General features: G+C 38.8%; 1 protein-coding gene across 2 annotated transcripts in view; it reads right to left on the bottom strand.

Annotated features, from left to right (window-relative positions):
- Window positions 1-21,520, bottom strand: part of VTE1 (tocopherol cyclase, chloroplast / vitamin E deficient 1 (VTE1) / sucrose export defective 1 (SXD1)) — a 31,125-nt gene extending 9,605 nt beyond the window's left edge. The window contains exons 1-7 of one of the 2 annotated variants that reach the window (XM_088970466.1): window positions 20,903-21,520; window positions 20,534-20,778; window positions 19,433-19,512; window positions 18,806-18,882; window positions 17,215-17,384; window positions 13,955-14,052; window positions 10,601-10,708 (exon numbers count right to left, since the gene is read on the bottom strand). In XM_088970466.1, coding sequence (XP_088826592.1) covers window positions 10,601-10,708; window positions 13,955-14,052; window positions 17,215-17,384; window positions 18,806-18,882; window positions 19,433-19,512; window positions 20,534-20,778; window positions 20,903-21,252 — 1,128 coding nt within the window. In that variant the 5' untranslated portion in view covers window positions 21,253-21,520. The remainder of the gene's footprint in view (window positions 1-10,600; window positions 10,709-13,954; window positions 14,053-17,214; window positions 17,385-18,805; window positions 18,883-19,432; window positions 19,513-20,533; window positions 20,779-20,902) is intronic. The other variant, XM_088970467.1, reaches the window with a different exon arrangement.
- Window positions 21,521-22,227: the final 707 nt, after the last annotated feature.

Here is a 22,227-nt window from a genome sequence, read left to right as displayed (position 1 = left end):
ACTTTGCTTCTTCCTTCTTCAAGTGACTAAATTTCCTCCTACAAAGGTACAATACCCATTGGTAGACTTTCTGCCATTGACTGCCCCTGCCCAGTCAGCATTTGTATACACTTCAACCTTCAAACGCCCATGTTTCTAGAATAGAAAACCAGCTCTTGGGAACTTCTCAAGGTATCTAAGGATCTTTTCTGCAACTTCAAAGTGAGTTGTCTTAGGATTATGCATGAACTGACTAACCCACTACATAGGCAATATCAAGCCTGGTCATAGACAAATATAAGAGTCTCCTTACAAGTATTTGGAACTTCTTCACATCTTTCAAAACCTCCCCCTGACTGTCTCCCAATTGATGGTTAGGTTCAATGGGTGAATCAATTGACTTCACCCCTAACTTGCTTGTATCCTCTAATAGATCTAGTACATATTTCCTTTGAGAAATAAATAAAAGCCCATTTGAGAGCAGGCGACTTCGATTCCAAGGAAATAACGTAAGGGACCTAGATCTTTCATCTTGAATTGAGTGGCTAAAAAATTCTTCAGTTTCTGTATTACAATCTTCCAATCTCCTGTGACCACTATGTCATCAACATACACAATTAAAGCTACAACTTTTCCTTCACCCTTCTTCACAAACAGAGTATTATTTGATTGGCATTGTCTGAACCCCATTTGGTGTACAACTAAGTGAATCTTAATAAACCAGGCCCAATGTGATTGTTTCAACCCAAATAATGATTTTTTTACCTACACACCTTCTGCTCACTACCTTTGGCACAAAAACCCAAAGGTTGAGTCATGTACACCTCCTCTAGGTCACCATTCAAGAATGCATTTTTTATGTCCAACTGGAGAAGTTCTCAGTCAAGATTAGTTGTCAGTGAAATGAGGATTTTGATAGAATTCATCTTGGCTACTGGAGCAAAGGTCTCTGCATAGTCTACTCCATATACCTGTGTAATGGCCACCAACCTGGCTTTGTACCTTTCTATCGTACCATCAGCCCTATGCTTAACTGTGAACACCCACTTGCATCCCACTAGTTTCTTTCCTTCATGAAGATCCACCAACTCCCAAGTGTCATTTTTGTGTAGGGCATTAATTTCTTCCTTCATTACATCTGTCCATTCGGGTTTAGATAAAGCTTTTGTCACATTCTTAGGAATAGAAACATTATCAACGAAGAAAAGAAACACATGATATGAAGGTGAGATATGATCATAGGACACAAAGTGAGAGATAGGAAGGATTAGTAGTACAAGATCTAACACCCTTTCTTTTAGCAATAGGAACGTCAAAATCATCAATAACAGGGGGATCAATATCAAGAGGATCAGGCATATCAATGGGAACAAGTGTACCTGGTTGATGATGAGGATATATGCCTTTGGAGAGTCTAATGATGTTGGTTGCATAGATTCAGGTTCCACAGCTCTTGAACTTTATTGGATCTTATGGCAACAAAGAAAGATACAAATGGAGGAGGATCGGGAAGATGAGGTAATTGAACCTTGGTGTGTTTCTCCTCAACACTACTCTCCCCCTGAAGAGAAACCGAGAAAAAATGTTGACTCTCAAAGGACACATCCATTGAGACATAGTACTAGCGTGAAGCAAGATCATAGCATCAATAGCCCTTTTGAGATGAAGGGTAACTAAGAAAAACACAAGGAATGGCACGAGGATCGAGCTTACCGCAAGTAGGGGACAAGTCATAAACAAAGCAACGACACGCATTGGAATAGGGGATAGAACAATCATAGGAAACAACAGTTGATGTGGGGCCTTATACTCTAGTAACCGAGATGGTATATGGTTGATGATATATGCAACACACACAACAACATCCATATAAAAGCGTTTCAGAACATGCATATTGAATAATAAACCATGAGCCACTTCAAGAAGATGATTTTTTCTTTCAACGACACCATTTTGCTAGGGTATCCTACCGCAAGTGCTTCGAGGAAGAGATCCACACGAAGCAAAAAACTCCGTGAGATTACTATGGAAGTACTCATTTGCATTGTCCGACTGGAAAATATGAACCTCAATTTGGAATTGAATAAAAATAATGCGTTGAAAATCTTTCACAATCTTTGGCACTTCATCTCTAGATCACATAGGATAAACCCATGTATATCTAGAGTAGTCACCAATCAAAGTAATGAAATACTTATATCCTGTTATAAGGCTTGAGTGTTCCTGTAATTGATGTTAGTGGGATAGTTTTAGTTTACTTTCTTTTCTTCTTTTCTTATTGTTCTTATTCTAGGATATGTCGCCAAGGGCATACTTGTATTTTTGCCTCTTTATAAAGTTTAATATAAATAGAAAACTAGCGGCTGCCAGTACTGAGTTTTTTGCCTCTCCTTTTTATCATCCGTACCTCTCTCTCTCTCTCTCTCTCTCTCTCTCTCTCTCTCTCTCTCTCTCTCTCTCTCTCTCTCTCTCTCTCTCGATCATCACAAGGGACCACATGGTATCAGAGCGGAACTTCTGGGCTGGAGAAGACCTGCGATCCTAGCATCAGTCTTTCCGAAGGGGATTGGGACGTGACTACTTTTGTTTTAGAAGGAAAAGGAAAAAAATCTAGCAGCGGCTTGTTTTCTTTTTAATTCTCTCTGGCGATTGTGCTTGCAGAAACCCTAGTCAGTCTTGCGGCTGTACTTCTGCTGAAACCCTAGTGGCTCCATGCGACAGTTACTGAAAACCCTAGTTGTGTCTGGCCGTGGGATGGTGCTGGTCAGATGAAACCCTAATTGAAGAAGGGTGTTGATGGTGCAGTGAAACCCTAGCAGGTTCTAATCTAGTGTTGAACAGGTGTGGTTTTGTTTCAGTTTATTTCAGTATTCTTTATCCAATGGTGCGTAGGGCTTAGGCCTTGATTACATGGTTACTAGTTTGAATAATTGGTTGGTTAGAGTGGGGGAACCACATTCGGACTGACAGTAATGTCTGTGTTGGTGGTGCTAAACCGATGACTGGACTCCTTGTTGTTCTGTTTGGACGTTGTAGTGACCGATTTCTCATTCTCAGCAGTAGTTCTTGGTGACTGATTTCTCATTCTCAGCAGTAGTTCTTGTGCTCTCAACAGTATTGAATAGCTTGTTGCTCACATCCTAGGAGTAGACCCTGAGTTGCCACATTCCAGTTGTGGCAGTTGTGCTGTTAGGTGGCATTTGGACTGGTTGGTTGTAACTTTCAATGGCAAGTCAGGAACTGACCTCATTGGGGAACACCTCAACCCGCAACACAGCAGGTATGGGAGGTGAAACCATGGTCTTTCCCATGCCAATCACCCCCTTGAATGGTCTGAACTACCTGGAGTGGGCTAAGAGTGTAAAACTCTATGTAACAGCAAGGGGTAAGGCCGGTTACATCAACGGAAGGGTGAAAGAACCTATGAGTGATACAGCTGAACATGATAGGTGGGACCAAGAAAACAGTATGGTGATGTCTTGGCTCCTTGCAACAATGGAACCTGATGTGAAGAAGAATTTTATGTGGGCAGACACTGCCAGTGAGATTTAGGAACAAGCCAGAAGTACATATTCTGAGCAAAGGCATTATGCCAAGATTTACCAACTACAAGCTGAGTCTTCTACCTGTAAACAGGGAAACCGTAGCTTGTCCTCGTATTATTCGGCTCTTACCACCATATGGAAGGAGTTGGACCATTATTAGGCCATAGAGTGGAAGCACGATGATGATGCTAAGGCCTACAGGAAGCTGATCTCTCAGCAACGGGTGTTTGCTTTCTTGTTAGGGCTGAACCCTATATATGAACCATTAAGGGTACAGATTCTAGGAAGCAAAGAATTGCCTACAGTGCATGAAGTATACTCCCTTGTCCAATCTGAAGAAAGCATGTGGAGTGTGATGGTTACAGCAGAGGGGGAGCAACAAGTTGCCTTGGCTGCGGTGAATAACAGCCCAACAGGGAAGAAAGGTGATCCTAAGAAGGCAGATGATAAAGATAAACTCTTTTGTACCCATTGTAGAAGGTCACGACATACACGTGACACCTATTGGGACATCCACGGGAAACCCAAGTTGGCAGCAAAGAATCAAGAACAGGGTAAAGGTCACGTGAAAAGAACTAGTGCAGCACATGTGACAACCCAAGATACTCAAGTTGTCGGTAGTACCCGAGACTCTCCTAATAAACTTGACCCCAAGGAGGATATAATGAATTCATTCAGAGAGCATCTGGAATCTTATGGTAGGGCATTGCGGCAATTGGATAGCTCAATCACTGGTACTCCCTCTACCTCCTTTGCATTTACTTCAGGTAATGTGGCTTCTGCATTCCATGTCACTCCCACAGATTCCCCTTGGATTATTGACTCAGGGGCCTCAAATCACATGACCGGTAAGCCTAACCTATTCCATTCTTATAGCCTTTTGTCAGGAAGGGATAGAGTGAAACTTGCCAATGGTTCCTTCTCTTCCATTGCAGGTCAAGGATCGATATCCCTTCCCCATGGCCTTAACCTGAATTGTGTATTGCATGTCCCTCAACTTCCCATAAATTTGCTTTCCATTAGTAGCATTACAAGTTCTTTAAACTGTAGTGTAACCTTTTTTGCTGATTCATGTGTCTTTCAGGACCTAACCTCTGGGAGGACGATTGGTAGAGGAAGCCTAGTGGATGGTCTCTACATTCTCGACAACAAAGCTGGTCTTTCTGTGTCATCCTCAGAGTCACATAGTCAGTCAAATAAGAGTTAAATTTTGTTGTGGCACAGTCGTTTAGGTCATGTTTCTTTTGAAGTAATAAAATGTTTGTTTCCACTTTTATTTAAGTCGTGTTCAGTGTCAGATTTCATGTGTCAAACGTGTCAGTTGAGTAAACAATGTAGAACAACCTTTCATTCCAACAATAAAAGATCAAATGTTCCTTTTCATATTGTGTATTCTGATGTATGGGGCCTACAAATGTAACATCTAAGGGTGGACATCGATACTTTATTACATTGATTGATGATTACTCTCGCTATACATGGGTAATCCCTATGCATAGCAGAGACGAGGTTCCAAAGATAGTGCAAGACTTCCAGAGGATGGTGTTTATACAATTTCATGTTGAAATACAGATCTTCCAATCCGATAATGCGAAGGAATACTTCCATGGGGAACTAAATGAGTTCTTTGCCTCCCATGGGTCTATTCATAGAAGCTCGTGCGCCAGAACACCACAGCAAAATGGGTTGCAGAAAGAAAAAAACAGACACCTCCTTGAGATAGCCCGCGGGATGATGTTCCACATGAATGTCCCAAGGAGGTTTTGGGTGGATGCTATACTTACATCTGCGTATGTCATCAACCGCATGCCCTCCAAAGTATTAAATTACATGGCCCCTCATCAGTTATTGTACCCTCAGTCTCCTTTATTTTCCATCCCCATGAGAGTCTTTGGTTGTCGGGCCTTTGTCCACGATTTGTCTCCATCCAGAGGTAAGTTAGATCCTCGGTCCATTCCTTGTATCTTCCTAGGGTACCCATCCTCTCAAAAGGGGTATCGGTGTTTTGATCCAATTAGTCGTAAATATTTTGTGTCTATGAATGTGTCCTTCTTTGAGTCCGATTCATTCTTCCCTCCTTCTCCTCAGGGGGGAGAGCCGTAGTGTGGAAGAGGAGAAGCAGGTTCAGGTGTCCCTTCCTTCTATTTCGGACCTCACTCCCTTCCGTGTCTTCCAGCGTACTCGTCGAAGAGATCAGCAGTGTGATAGAAATGTGGAGCAACCAAACACTGAGCAACTGACATCATCAGAATCCCAAGAGGTAAGTCCAACCCCTAACCCTTCTCCCACTGTGGACGACCTAGACATCCCTATTGCTCAACGAAAGGGAGTCAGGTCGTGCACTACCAAACACCCCATTACCCACTTTGTTTCCTATGACATCTCTCCCTTGTATCGAGCCTTCCTATCAGCAGTTGACTGCATCCCTGATCCCAAGAATGCTGCAAAAGCCTTAAAATTCCCTGAGTGGATAGATGCCATGAAGGAGGAGATTGATGCCCTCCACAAAAATCAGACTTGGGAATTGGTGGATCCTCCAGAGGGGAAAGAACCCGTGGGGTGCAGATGGGTGTTCACAGTTAAGCACAAGGCAGATGGAATAGTTGAAAGGTACAAAGCAAGACTAGTAGCCAAAGGGTACACACAGGTATATGGAGTTGACTATGATGAGGCTTTTGGCCCAGTGGCTAAGATGAACTCGATTAGGGTTCTCCTATCCTTAGCTGCCAACTTTGACTGGGGATTGCATCAACTGGACATCAAGAATCCCTTCCTGAATGGTGACTTGAAGAGGTATACATGGTTCAACCTCCTGGATTCTCCGCCAAGGGAAGTGAAAACAAGGTGTGCAAGCTACGGAAGTCTCTCTATGGCTTAAAACAGTCTCCCAGAGCCTGGTTCAGTAAGTTTCACATGGTAGTTCAAGAGATGGGGTTCCAACAGTGCCAATTTGACCATACACTTTTTGTGAAGAGATGTCAGGAGCAGGTTGCTGTATTGATAGTGTATGTAGACGACATCATCCTTACAGGGAGTTGGAGTTCAGAGATACAGAAATTGAAACAATTCCTTGCATCCAAATTTGAAGTGAAAGATCTAGGACTCCTAAAGTATTTCCTTGGGATCGAAGTTGCCCGTTCAAAAAGGGGTATCTTTGTCTCTCAAAGGAACCCTTGATCTATTACGGGATACGGGTAAGTTAGGTGCAAGGCCAGCAGACACTCCTATGGATGCGGACCACAAGCTAGGTGACTGTATTGGTGAACCTCTAAAAGATGTAAAGCAATACCAAAGGTTAGTGGGTAAGCTGATTTATCTATCCATGACCCGTCCAGATATTGCCTATTCAGTTGGAGTTCTGAGCCAGTTTATGCATTCTCCTGAGAAACCACACATGGAGGCAGCAGAGAGAATCCTTAGATACCTGAAGAAACATCCAGAAACAGGCCTACTATTTAGTAAACACAATCACCTGAAGGTGGAAGTCTTTACAGATGCTGATTGGGCAGGAGTAGTGGATAACAAAAAGTCCAATAGTGGGTATTGCACATTTGTGGAAGGAAATCTGGTGACCTGGAAGGGCAAGAAGCAAAGTGTGGTAGCAAGATCAAGTGTTGACGCTGAGTATAGAGCTATGGCACATGGGGTGGTTGAAGTCCTTTGGCTAAAAAACCTCCTAGGTGAGCTTGGGGTTGCTATTCATAATCCTGTGTCTCTTTACTGTGACAACAAGGCTGCAATAAACATCGCCAACAACCCGGTCCTACATGAGAGGACTAAGCATATTTAGGTGGATAAGAACTTCACAAGAGAGAAACTGGAAAAAAGGGAAATTTGTATCCCTTATGTCAACACCAAGGAACAACTTGCTGACGTCCTCACAAAAGGACTTCCGTGTTCACGGCACAATGAGCTATGTGACAAGCTAGGCATGATAGACATCTTCAGCCCAACTTGAGGGGGAGTGTTGTAAGGCTTGAGTGTTCCTGTAATTGATGTTAGTGGGACAGTTTCAGTTTACTTTCTTTTCTTCTTTTCTTAATGTTCTTATTCTAGGATATGCCGCCAGGGGCACACTTTTATTTTTGCCTCTTTATAAAGTTTAATATAAATAGAAAACTAGTGGCTGCCAATACTGAGTTTTTTGCCTCTCCTTTCTATCATCCGTACCTCTCTCTCTCTCTCTCTCTCTCTCTCTCTCTCTCTCTCTCTCTCTCTCTCTCTCTCTCACAATCATCACAAGGGACCACATATCCAATCTCAAAAGGTAGAGTAACAAGGCCCCAAACATCAGAATAGACAATATGAAACAGAAATTCAGATATTTTATTTCTTAAAGGGAAAGAATTTCTACAATGTTTGCTCAATTGACATGTCGGAATTGTAACTCACTAATAGACAGACTTAAAATAACTCTAGAAACATAAGTTTTAATGACTCAAAAGAAAGATGACCAAGATGACTATGCCATAAGTAAGCGTGGCTCTCACTAGATGAACTTAAAGACTCTGTAGCCATAAGACCGGTTTTATTCTCTAACACGTAGAAACCATCCACCATTTTTCCTCTACCAATCGCCTTCCCCAAGGCCAAATCTTGAAACACACACAAAGAAGGAAAGAAGGTCACTAAACAATTGAAGGAGTGAGTAATATTGCTAATGGAAAGTAAATTGATAGGTAATTTAGGAACATGCAACACATTAGAAAGGGTAAGACCAAAAGGAAGGGAGATGGTTTCTTGACTGGCTATGGTGGAGAATGATCCATCAGCCAATCTCACCTTATCTTTCCAGAGAGGAGGTTATATGCTTGAAATAAAGTTGACTTGCCAGTCGTGTGGTTTGAGGCTCTAGAGTCAATTATCCAGGAGGAGTCAGGCGTATGAGATGACACATGGAAAGCAGTGGCAGTGTTACCTAATATAGACACAAAGGAGGTAGGAGTTACGGCCACCAGAATCTATTTGGCGAAGTGTCCTACCATATAACTCCAAATGGTCACAAAAAGAGTTGATAATCTCTTCCTTGGGATCAGAACCAGAGTGTCGCTCCCAAGGTACCATGGGACTAGTCTCTTGAGATGCCACATTTGCTGAGTTATATTTCTTTTGATTTTGCTGGGTTGGATTCAAACTCTGATCAAATGCTGATTTCTTACTCAATTCTTGAGTCCATTTAGGCTTGCCATGGAGGTGCCAACATGTGTCTCTAGTGTGCCTGGACTTCTAACAGTGAGTGCACCAAAGCTTGTCTTTGTCGTCCACTCTCTTTTGTGAATCACCCTTCTTAAAAGAACCTCCGACATTTGAATTTGTACCTCCTCAAACTGCTAGTGCAACCTGCTCCCCCTCTATACAATTCATCACACTTCTTCTACTCTCCTCAAACTGAACTAAGGCATAAACTTCCTGAACTGAAGGAAAGTCCTTACTTCCCAAGATTTGTACCCTAATAGATTCATATGTAGGATTCAGCCCCAAAAGAAAAGCAAATACTCATTACTGGGAGACAAGTGATTTATAGGCCATTGCATCTTCATCACACTTCCAATTCACATTTTGATAATGATCCAGTTCCTTCTAGATTGATGTCAGATCTGAGTAGTACACTGAGAGACTTCTCTCCCCCTGCTTGCAAGTGAAGGATTCAGCTTGCAATTGGTATATCTTTGCATTATGTCTCTGCTCCGAATAAGTAGATTTTTCTTATTCCCATATTTCACAAGTTGTTTCAGCCCACACAAAGGTCTTTCTTGTTGCAGCATGGAAACCAAGAGTCACAACATCACCATACTATTTTCTTGGCTCCATCTATCATATTCAGCACTTCTAGTCTTTGGTTCCTTCACTTTATCATTAATATACCCCATCCCCCCCCCTAGCAGTAATGTAGAGTTTAATTCCCCTAGACCATTCAAGGTAGTTTAATCCATCAAAGGGAATTACAGCCATGGAGAAACTCATATCCATCCCCCCACTCATTCCGTTTTGACCTCCTAAAACCCCAGAAGTTGCAGAATTCTCAGAGGACATGATTCAAAATGCTATTTAGTTTCAACACACACCTTAAGATCCCTCATGACACCCCACAAAAATCCTAGAAACACACCAGAGATGCAGTCCACATGCACACTCCGGTCTAGACACAATCTGAACATAGACCAGCTCCAATTCTCCAAAAAAAAAAAGTTGATTTCAGCACTACACAGGTTTAACAGTCACAGTCCATCAATTTCAAGACCATCTAAACACACCAACTACCAGGAGAGATCATAAAACTGTGTAGTCACACCAAAAACAGGGAAAAATAGGTCATTCATGACCTACAGGTATCCTGTTCTCAGGTACAGGATCACACGATCCACAGAAAAGAGGTTTGTACCTCACAATTCCTCTTACAGCATTCAGCAGTCTTGTTTCATAAGGTTTTTCTTGGTACATGACCAAGAGAAAAGAAAAAAAAAAGGTAAAATAAACTTGTACTAGTCGTAGGTCAACTTCTCTGATCTCAGTTTGGAGAAGACAGCAAGATAAAGAAGAAAGAACTTCTTTATTAGCAAAGAAAAAATGGAGAAATGAGGAAGAAGAGAAGAGAGAAGGGAGAGGAGAAGAAGAAATGTTTGGAGAGTTCTAATCTGTCTAGCGGTGCCAGCTTACGTTATTATATATAGGGCAGCCATAATTAAAAGGGAAAAGACCCTTATGCCCCTGCTGTAGTTTAAGTACATAAACAGAGATAAAAAAAAAAAAAAAAAAAAAAAAAGCTATTTTAACCAGACCAAACTGACCCTAACTAAGCAGAATGAAAACGTAAATGTAAACATTCCAACAGGTTAAAAGCGCAGCAAATGGTTTTGATGATGTCTTAGTAAAACAAGGGGTGGGGAGGAACCAGTTTGTTTTGGGCTCAATTGTAATAGTTTTTTTTTCTTTTTTTCTTTTTTTTCTTTTTTTTTTTTTGTCTATGAAGAGTTAAGAAACTATATCTCTCCCTATCTTGTAGTTTTTTAAATATTTCTAATGAAAATTTCTATTATTGATAAAAAAAAAATATGTAGTTATGGTAGAGAGCAAACCAATGCAGCATTTTCAAAAGTATCAGCCAATCCAGGGAGTTCTCTCAGCCCTCCAGCAGCAGTTAGAGCAACTTCTCCACTTGCACCTTGAAAAACATTACATTGAACCTGAAATAATCTCCCAACTATTAACTCCCAGTTACAAGTTTAATAGAAAGGCTTTCATGACCAAAAAAGGTTAATAAAAAGGCTTAAAGACTTAACATACAAACACACAGCTAAAACATGCATAGCCTTCATTGCCAACATATAAATAATTAACAGAACATGAGTGCATTTGTTTGTTTTGCATAGTGTAAAATGATACAAATATAAGTACTCCATCCACTATTTCAATACATGCACTTGTTGATCTCCTTAAGCGAATTATCATCATCACCTAGTATTGTTACAAATTGTAAATTTTGTGAAAAAATACTAATATCTGCAAACTACAGTAAGACTCTTATGACATTATTACTGCAACCTTATTAACCAAAAGAGGAATGATGAAAAGACCGAAAACTCCACTGGTAAGGTAAAAAATTTATTGCAAGAACAAGAACAACAAGGCACAACAGGCCCAAATGGCAGGAGCATACACACACAAACCCCACCCCAGGAAAGGAGCCACACTACAAATCCTTTGTGACAGAAAATTATTCTGATGCTTAAACTCCTTTTCGACCAAAACCCAGGAGGCCAAGACCCAATTTTACCCACTACAAATCAGATAAGATCTTCAGAGTTCCTCCTATTACAAATAGTCTGTAGTATCTCTCTGCCCAAATAGATTCAATTACCGCAGCAGGGATAGTCTTCCACACTAATGTAGGACCAGCTCAATTCTAGTCCTTAGAGAATGTTGAATGGTCTTCTTTGATCAGAAATTTATGGTTGTTGATGGATGTAATGACTTCTTGAAGGAATAAGAAAGAAAAGAGGAATAGAAAGAAAAGAGAAAGTACCCAGAATCACTCACGAGGTGCCTGGAATCACTCTAGGGCATTAGAATCACTCACCATAATTGGCATAAGCTGAAGAAAACTCAATAAACTTCATTCTCTTTGTGTAAAATGTTCATACATATTTATAGACTCTAAACTCATAATAATCCTAGGAGTCAAAATGTTAAACTCAATAATACTAGTAGGACTCAAACTAAGCTGCCTTATCCTGTTTCAATTCAAAGAAGGCTCAATAACTCTAATCCTACTTATGCAATGACTCTGAAATTTTAAACATAAGCAAGCTATAAATAGACGATCAAACCTTATAACTGGACCCTACAAAAAAATTATAAAATAACAAAAATACCCTTGGTGTCCAATTCAGTCCAAATCCCAAGTACCATCACTATGCCATATCAGGACCTGTTGTAAGGCCTTCTTCTTTCTAGAATAAGTCTTCAAGAGTGCTGATCGATTCCTATCATCTCTCCCTAGCTTGAAAGAACTCGACCCCGGCAAGCTAAAAGCATGGTATCTTTCATAAAGATCTGGGTTGAGACGATGAAAATCTTCAACAGTGGTCCTCTAGAATGCCATTTGGAGATGCAATAGTTGGAAACTTAGGTATAGGAGTCTTAAAAGAATCCACATGTCCATGGTAAGGAGTCAAGTCCTCAACATTGAAGATAAGACTAATTCCCATATCATCCAGCAACTCTAGAACATAGGTATTAGAACTTATCTTCTTACTGATTTTGTAAGGACCTGCACTCTTGGAGTGGAGCTTTTTATACACATCTTTAGGAAAATGCTCTGGTTGTATATGTACCATAACCAAGTCTCCCTCTTGATAATTTGCTCAATGAATATCAACTCTATCCTTGTATAAATCATTGCTCAATGCAATTTTTCTCCTAACATCATCATGTATCTCTCTTATGTGCCGAGCAAATGCTTCTGCTTAAATGCTAGTACGTGTATCTAGTGGTAAGGTAACTAAGTCAGTTGGTCACTTAGGCTGAATACAGTCACCACTTCAAATGGGCTTCTTCCTGCGGATCTATTTACTGAGCTGTTATAAACAAACTCAGCTATTGGAAGCACTAGTTCCCATCTAGAAGTAAGATCACTAACTAGACACCATAAAAGATCTCCCAAGCTTCTATTCACTACCTCAGTTTGACCATCTATTTAGGGGTGAAACAATGTAGAGAATTGCAGCTGAGTATTGAGTAATTTCTAGTGTCTTCCAAAAATAACTCATACACTTGGTGTCTCAATTTGATACAATAGTAGAAGGCCACTCCATGAAGTCAAACCACTTCTTTAAAAAATATAGTAGCAATATGTGATGTGTTTTGTTGCAAGGTAAGAAATGGCATCTTGGAGAAACGATCCACCACAAATAGATTGTATCGTGACCCCTAGTAGTCTTGGGCAATCCAAGGATAAATCTTGCCATGGTTCATGAGGAATAAGTAGGGGTGTATATAGCCCTGTGTTCTACTTTTGTCCTTAGGCAAATTGGCATGTCCTGCATTACTTTATTATATAAGCAACATCATTCTTCAAACTAGGCTAATAAAACCCATCTTCCACCATAGCAACAATCTTATCAGTTATCTCTACCAAAAACCTGTTATACCTCTAGCATGTAACTCCCAAATAACAAAGTCTCGTAAAGAGGTATTTGGTAGACATAAGTGGGTATCATAAAACAAATAATCATTATGTAGCGAAAAGGAAGGATACTCATCTTGCTTCCAAGCTTGTAAGTCAGTATAAATGATGCTGAAATCCTTGCAACCAGCATAGTCTTGCTTTAGTATATCCATATAAAAGTGGCAATATATAATTTAGTTAGGGAAGAGTGACAAGACATTGTGAAAAAGAACTAAATAACCTCGGTCCATAATGCCACAGGTTATATTTTCATATTATTTTTCTTGGTGTTCTCTGTTGGCCCTATACCAGTTTAGATGCTTACCAATAGATTACCTGCATATGATGAAAATGATGAAAAAGGCATCCCAAACTAAAATCAGGCACTTTTTGCACCTTTGTGACTGTAAATACATGTAATACAGAAACTGATAATGGAGGATTTTTGGTTTTGGTGTTACTAGTTTTCTACTTGTTATGGACATAAAAAGAAAGAAAAGTAATACTGCTAATAGTAACAAATAACCAAGACAAACCTGTGAACAAACAAATTTCAAACGTTAAAGTCAATTTTATCAGCTCCTTTAAGAAACAGAAGCTGTAGAACAATTTTGAGCAGACAAAACCCAAAAATAAATATAAAGCAGCTATGAAGAGTAAGTTTATATACACCACAGGAACGAAATGTCTACACAACCCGACCAATTTCCAATTAATGAAAAAAATTTGTATTGTCCATTCCATAAGACAAAAAAATCCTTACCCAAAACCATTTCCTTGGAAAGGCTGAACCCCAATTCTTTTCAGAGTAAGAAGGTGCATTTTCAAATTCAAATCGTTCCCCATCCCACTCTATCCAACCTGGGAATAAATTCAAAGTTTGAGAAGCTATGTACAACTTGGGAATATATACAAAATTTTTTAGGCTTCCATATTTAAAATGAGTACATGGAATTCTAGATGAAATAGATATAATTGAAGTGAAAGAAAAAGAATTTCACGTGCATGCACATTTATATATGGGAGTGGGTCAGCTAGTTGAGTTGAGTCGTTAGTGAAGAAATCTGAATGACCAAGGAATTTTCCATATGGCAAATTGATCTAGGGCTAAACATGGCCCCATAGGTTCCTCTAGCTATCCTCTACCAACAGGGAAAATTTGAGCTCAGAAAACGTTTTCCACATAGCCAAAATAAGACATATTTATGAGGCATGTTGAACATTAAAAATATTAAAACCTTTAACAGCCAATAATACTTCAGTTCAGCTGAAGTTTCTGAACTGAATGACTTATTGCTTTGTCTTTTAGTGGATAAAATATTCAAGGGTAGTCATTAAGGAGACCCCAACCTCCTTAAAATCTTATTCACTAAAAGACAAAGTAATAAGCTTTTCAGTTCAGCCACTTCAGCTGTCAAATGGCCCCTAATAAAAGGCAAAACATATGGCTTTTTAAATAATGTGTACAAAATACCTTTTTATAAAGCAAGATCAAGCAGTGTGGACATATACTGGCTGAGATACCATGTCCAGAATATTGAAATTCTTTACAACATTCACGTATTTACTATTCTGTCTATGGCCACTGTTGCTTCCAAGCAGGAAGGGTAATTAAGGTAAATTGTACCAGATTAATTAATTTATTTTGCTTTGTTTTGATTTATATTATTTAGAAAACTTGTTATAATGAACTACTTGTATTTGTATGCATTAGTAGTCAAACAGAGATTATAACCCAACATGTGTCTGCTACTTGTGTCTTATTTGCATATGGTATTTAAAATAATTTAGCAAATTCTGCATAAATGACTGCGTTTTGAGTAATATGCCTCCTTGGACATCTATTGTTGCACAAATAGTAGTTTCAGTTAATAATTAATTGAATATCTTGATAAAACATTAATAATCTGGTCATCTAATCAAACATTGTAACAGAGCTATCAAATTTAATTTTATTAGGTGTTCTGCATATTTTATCACAGATGGTTAGATCAAGTTCTCTGTTATAGATCCATGTCAAATTAGAAACACATAACTCTTATATTAATAATAGTCTCCTGTCCTTTTGTGAGTTGTCTTTGGAAGTACTTTTGCTCCCACTTTGGTTGCAGGTGGGAACCTCCTCAAGATGTGGCCATTCCATTCAGCCCTGGCTTCATAAGACAACCTAAAAGAGAGGAAGACTAATGTAGAGGGCAATGAGAGCAGTTCTGGTGTGGACTATCTTGGAAGAAAGGAATAAGCGGATATTAAAGGAGAGATACAGCACAAGAGAAGACATAATAAACAGTATAAGGTGGCACATTGGGTAAGAACATTGGAAGCTTTGAAAGGCTTCTAGGTGAATGACATCCTGAGATCATGGGAAGTGGTGACAAAATCCAGAATTGTGAAAGACATAGTTGTGTCGGAGTGGAAACCCCCTTCACATAACAATGTAAAACTGAAGATCCATTTGGTTCATTGGAATAGGGTCTGAAATCAGAATTGGAATGGTCCATTCTGATCCCAACCATTTGGTTGGACAGACTTGGCATTCCATTCCCATTCCTTCATTTGAGGGAATGGCCATTCGCTTCCCTCCCTTGGGAATGAGAATCCATTCCAGCTGCTTCCGATTCCCATCTGAACAAAACAGGCGGAGAGGAATAAACCATTATGTTTCCAATTCCGACTGCAAACCAAATGGGCCCTGAATTTTGATGGAAGCTCTGTAGGTAACCCTGGACCTTCAGGAATTGGGGGAGTCTTTAGAAATGAAGGTGTGGTGGTAGCAATATACTCAGGACCAATTGAACATGGGGACTCACTAAAAGCTGAGGTTTTATCTCTCTTGCAATGGCAGAAGTCAGCTAAATAGCTTGGACTGAAGCAGGTAGAGGTTGAAGGGGACTCAAAGCTAGCCATCTCTTGGATGAGATGCAAAAACCTGCATGCTTGGATGTTTAGGCAAACTTAAAAGGAGAAGAAAAGATTAGCTGAAAGAACAGCAAATATTTTGGCTGATATCCTAGCGAAGCAAGGGGTTATAGGGAACAACTTTTTCAGCAGAATTGTAATGGACTAGATACCAAGTATTAAACACCATACGCCCCCTATTGTATCTGTATCAGTGAACTCCAATATACATGGATACACCAATACAAAAAAAAAAAATTAAATGTCCCAAGTATCAAAGGCACCCCTCTAAGCGTTATAAAATTTAAAAAAAAAAAAAAGTATAGAGTATTGATGATATCGATACGCACCAATGCCCAACTTTGGGTATTGGTCATATCAATATTTTGATCCTTGCTAGATACAGTGAATGGGTTGTTGGATTAATCTCCAATATCATATGTGACAACTTAAATTCTCAACTAATGAAACTAATTTCTGTTGCTGATCAAAACAATAATAAATTAAATTAAGTATACATAACATTCTGCCAGCAATAATATAAATTTTTATTCAGGGGGGTCAGTACAAGGGTTCTTTTGCACCACATTGCTTGCGTTCTGCAGACCTTTACGCTTACCTCAATATATTACTTGCACTCCATACAATTGAAGTTCTGTTTGGAAAGCTTTGTCCAGGCATGAATGCAGACAACATAGTGAAAATAATGCTTTCCAATATCACTTTAGCATTTTAATGATAAGCATATACAGTTCTATCCTTTTGAATACCTCTACAGAATATGATACCGGATGCTGCTGTAGCTAAAAAATGGCATGACAAAGTAAAACAAGCAGGACAATCAGGATAACGATTTAACAATCGATATACAATTAAACAGAACAGAATGGTGAAACAGGATTCATGTAGACGACCCCATATAGTTGGGATAAGGCTTGGATGATAATGAGGAGGAGGAGGACAATCAGGATAATGATTTTAACCCAGAAAGACTTTAATGTAAGAGATAATAGATTCAAGTTCAACAACAGTATACCCAATCTCACATAATGGCATCCAGGAAAGCAAATACTTCACCACTCAAACTAATGTATTACTGCAGAAAGCAAGGAAGATGGCATACACCTGTTGACAGTCCACCTGCCATGCATATTTGCCAGTGGGGTTCAAAAACAGGGAAAGCTGCAAGCCAGCCTGCTGTGGAGTTCTGTTTAGAGCCAACGTCACCCCAGCCATAAACAGGACGAGTACTGTACTCCCAACGTGCAGTTGTTACTGTCTGCACATAAGTTGATCTGTCATCCAAAACTAAGTCAAGTTGTTGATGAAGGAATGATCAGGCCAAGTATAATTTGTAGTGGTATGAAATTAAGGATTTCAACATTTTATAGGAAAAGCATAACAATACAATAATAAAGAAAAGAAAACCAAATTTCCTTAAATTACACCTTTTGCCATATTGAAAGTATACTGACAGTGCAGCCTTCACCATTAAACATAAAAAACAAATCCTTAGCACAAGGAATCTCAATTCCAAACAATTTTTTTTGATTCTGAAGTTTCTAGCCCATTAAAAAGACAAAAGCTCAATATTGAGAATTTTGTTGACTCTTTGAGCCAATGCAAAATAACATCAAGAATTGGAGAATGGAGATACATTACATGTTTATAGACATACTCCTCAAATGCCTAAGATAATCAGTTAAAAGAAGAGGCCATATGGAATGACAGTTAATATCATTATGCACCGCATAAGCAACACTAAAGTTTAGACGCCAATTAAGACGTCAGTTAGACAACTGGGTTTTTTTTCTAGAAGGCTAGCTGTTTAATGTTTGATTGAACAAATATCATTATGTATATGAATGTCTGGTTGTACTTTTTTGAGGATGGACTTTTTTTGAGGTCCTTATGTTTAGTTTTTGTACAGCTTCTCACTGTACAAAGGATCTTTTGATTAATGCAATTATACTTTACCTTTTCTCAAAAAATTATGTATAGGGGTGTCAACGGGCCAATTTTGGGTTGGACCCGTCCAAACCAAAATCAATTTGGACAGATTGGATGGACCAACAAGACACATTGAATTGGACCAGTCCAGACTTAATGGTCCAAAGTAATTATTGGATTTGATTGGACCTGGTCCATCTGTAATGAATTTATATTGGATTGGGTTGGATCGAGCCAATATCTGGTCCATTGATAGAAGATAAGAACATCAATGAAGCAGGTTTGGGTTGGAAGCAATCTAAATTAAAACAAAATTGAGAAGATTAGACAGTCCAGACATTGAATTGGACCGGTCCACAATGGTCCAAAATATTCATTGGATTGGATTGGACCCGGTCCATTTGTACTGGACTCACATTGAACTTGAGCGGATTGGACCGAATCCAGTCCAATTGACACCCCTAATTATGTAGCAACTCTCCTTTGTAGTCAATTACTATGTACAATGGTTGTCCTTTTCTGTTGGGGCCTCTGCATAATCACTTTCATGAACTGTTTACAATTAGATTAACTTTTTTCCCTGTTATATATGTAATAGAAAAGTTCAGTAATTGTATTAGTTGAATCCTTTGCAAACCATTAACTGTAATTTTGTAAATATTTAACTTACTGAAGAAGCAAAGAACATCAAACATATTGATCTTATCTGTTTATGTCCAGATATATCAGATCATAGATCCTGAAAATAATGGAATAAAACATGTACCTGCCATCATCACGAATGAACCCTTGATGCCAAAGTGGTGTAACTTGGAATCCTTCCAACACACGCCCACGAAATTCCTTGGGAAAGAGAACATGTTTTGTTAAGATTACAGCATTCAATATCACATAAAGAGTATAATTCAACTTTTTGCAAGACATCTCAAAATAAAGTATGGAATTCAGGACAGTCTTCGAGAAACAATAGGAAATTGAAGAAAAGTGAATAGCCACTGGCAATCTTGGAAATGCCTATACAGGCCAATATAGTAACATGCAGAGAAAAAAAAAATGACTGCAACATCCTACAGGTACAGACACTAAAGTTAATTTGTGCAAATCAGCTGGGCATTATTGGTGTTGCCCCGCTTGCACTAGCAATAGGTACATCAATGCAAATTTGTTTCAGTAACATGGAATCCAAGCAACGAAAGGTGGAAAATATGCAGCAACCATTGTAAGTCAAAGTTACCCTTTTATATGAACCATTATCAAAATTCTTAAGATTGCTCAAGTAATTTGTCAATAAGATGCAAGTATACTATTTGGAGGGGCAAGTTTTATACAATTATCAAAATTATTACAGTATTTTATATGCTAAATGGTTTTAATCCAAAGAAAGCACATAGACCTGAGGAGGAGCCTCCTTATTTGGAGGGGGCAAGTTTTTCCCCACTGTAAAGGTGTTGCCCAACATTAGCTCATGCCTACCTATGCATTGAGACATAATTCGTCAAAAAAATTGAAAAATGTATTCTTTAAATACAAAAGAATTTATCAAAAAATAAGCATTTGCATCACATAAAATTGAATATGAAAAGAAAACTAAGAATTGTTTCTCCAAAGAAGGGCAGGATATCTCCAATAAATCTCTTCCACCATATATAGGTAAGCTAACTGAATAGAAGTAGAATAAATGGATCCAACAAATTAATTTGATTCCGGTGGAACTCTAGGTTGAGCGGATAAGAATTATGAAAAATCCTAGAAGAAACAGAAAAATGTGAATTGCAGATCTTCTAATTTGATGCTCATTGTGTAAGAAGAGAATGATATTACATGATAATCTTACAAAAACATGCAAGTAAAGAAAATAGAAAATCAGTGCTAACTTAAAATGTCCAATACAGAAATGCAGTCATGTTTAAAAAGAAAATGAAATAACATAAAATGTTTAAAGACACAATCTATTCTGACTTGGCTGAGTTGTCTCGATGCCCCAGACTAGTTTCCTATTATAGAACCATTGTAAAATGCTTACTGACCAAGATAACCAAAAATGTGCATTACAAGCATAATACACGGTTATGTTAGTATGGCGACACCCTAAACTATAAATTTGTTGTCTCCGTGGCTTTTATTGTCAGCTGGATGCCTTGTTGCACAACAAAGGAGCATTTTAAGCAAGGGGGTAAGAATAAAGGGGCAGTAGAAGGAGAGCGGATGATCCTACCTAGAAGAAATTTCTTACTCATTTTGTATAATTATGCGTGTGTACATGTGTTTGTTTGGATGTGTATAAGCTCTCAGAACTCCTATGGCGATTCCATTATTATGATAAAATATGAAAACTATCTATTTGCACAAGAAGCCAGCTCAACAAGGAACTTCAAACCATCAACACATGAAAGCTTCAGCATTTCAGTAAAATAAGGTGACATCTAAACCTGTGAAGTCTGGGTAATCAGGGTTCAAATTTCAAAAGAACGAAGACAATAATTTCAGAACATACTTCCCCAAAAATATTGGGACTCTTGAGAGTATTGGCAAATGTACTTATCATCTGCACCAAGAATTTGAGCCCCAACTCCAGTAAATCGACGGCCATAAGCAGCCTCTTCCAATGGTCCCAGTTTTTTACGAAATGCAGGATTCTCCACAGAATACATAAAGCAGAAACTTTGCCTTCGTTCAGGAATCGACACCTTGAAGTACCACCCTTCAAAAAAACGCCTCGCGCTCCCGTCAAAGTGATACCTAAAAAAGGAACCAGCAATTCCCATAAATCGTTAATTATAGACAACTGAAACACACTAACATTCGTAATATTAACTTAATATCTACGCTTATGCACTCTGAGTAGTCATGTAAGATGAATTACCCGCTGTGAGGAGTTCGAAGCTCTCTGTTAAGAGGCGTCGGCTTATAAACAGGATTCAAGGAAGCTCGACTCTCTGTTTCTTGTTTTTCTTCCATCAAAGAAGAACTGTAACTCTCTCCATACGACATCGAATCCGCAGCAAGAACGCGATACTTAGTCCGAAACCCTAACTTCGAAGAAGACAACCGAGCTCCATAGTAAGAATCATTCCGAACCTGGGAAAGTCTTACTCTCTTCACAGCAGGATTTAGAGAGATCGAATCCGAAATAGCCACTTGAAACCCTAACCGTGCCGGGATCAAATGAAATCCATTATGATTGTTCCGCAGAGTAGTCACATTAAGCTCCATTGAGAATCACACTCTCGTTAGCCGAAGAAGACGAAGGAGAGCAAATTGAGATATAAATGTATTGTATATATCAAGACATGGACGATGAGAATGGAAGTTATAACAGCAATTAAAATGACAAAGGAGAAAGAAGGGAGCTTGAATTCGTGCAGCAATGGCGACAGTGAATTCCAGACAGGTGGCTAAGAGATTGCAACGACTGTATTGGTTTTCTTTGGCGGGGAATATGCGAAGAAGTGATTGACGATGCATGAGACACCTCAAGCGTAGGCGCTTTTTGGGACCGATTTTCAAGAAAAAACGCTTTCAACACTCGTTTTCCAGAAAACAAAACGCTAGGTAATCAACAACACTGGTAAGATGATTTTTATTGCGCTTTTTTGGACTTCAAAAAAAAAACGCCATGCTTTCAAGACCCGTTTTTCAGAAATAAAAAAAAAAACGCTTCTGTCAAGTAGGTAGTGAGCAACACTGGTAAAATGATTTTTATTACCGTTTTTTATGTATGTACTAACAGATAAACATCACATACGATACACATCAGTCAACCGTTGGGGGAAATAGTAATTTAACATTTTATGCATCGGTAGGATCCTGATTTTCGAGACATGCCCATTTTTTAATAATTGGCTTAACCAAACAATGAAATACATGGGCGTTTATTGAAGCACATGTGTGGATCCGACATAGCACCGTTTTTTTTTAAAATGACCACAGTTCCAAACATCCCCTAAAATGTGCATTTCGTGATCAATCACCAAGTGAGAGCATTCGGTTTATTCAATTACAAATCGAACCGAATAAAGATTGGTTTGATTTTCTGTTAAATAAAATATAATTTCATATGATACTCCTTAGTACAGTGCATCGCATGAATTTTTATTAAGAATTTAGAGATAAGTTTTCTGACATTTTCAATTTAATGGTGCTTAATTGAGTCCAATTTAAGCATGTTTTTGGGTTATCTTTAATTTA

The sequence above is a fragment of the Nelumbo lutea genome, chromosome 2 (genome assembly GCF_056320005.1).
Source record: "Nelumbo lutea isolate HS-2025 chromosome 2, American lotus-T2T, whole genome shotgun sequence".
NCBI classification, from domain to species: Eukaryota; Viridiplantae; Streptophyta; class Magnoliopsida; order Proteales; family Nelumbonaceae; genus Nelumbo; species Nelumbo lutea.
Note: the sequence above shows the minus strand (reverse complement) of the source record. Positions and strands in the feature narration are given on the sequence as shown.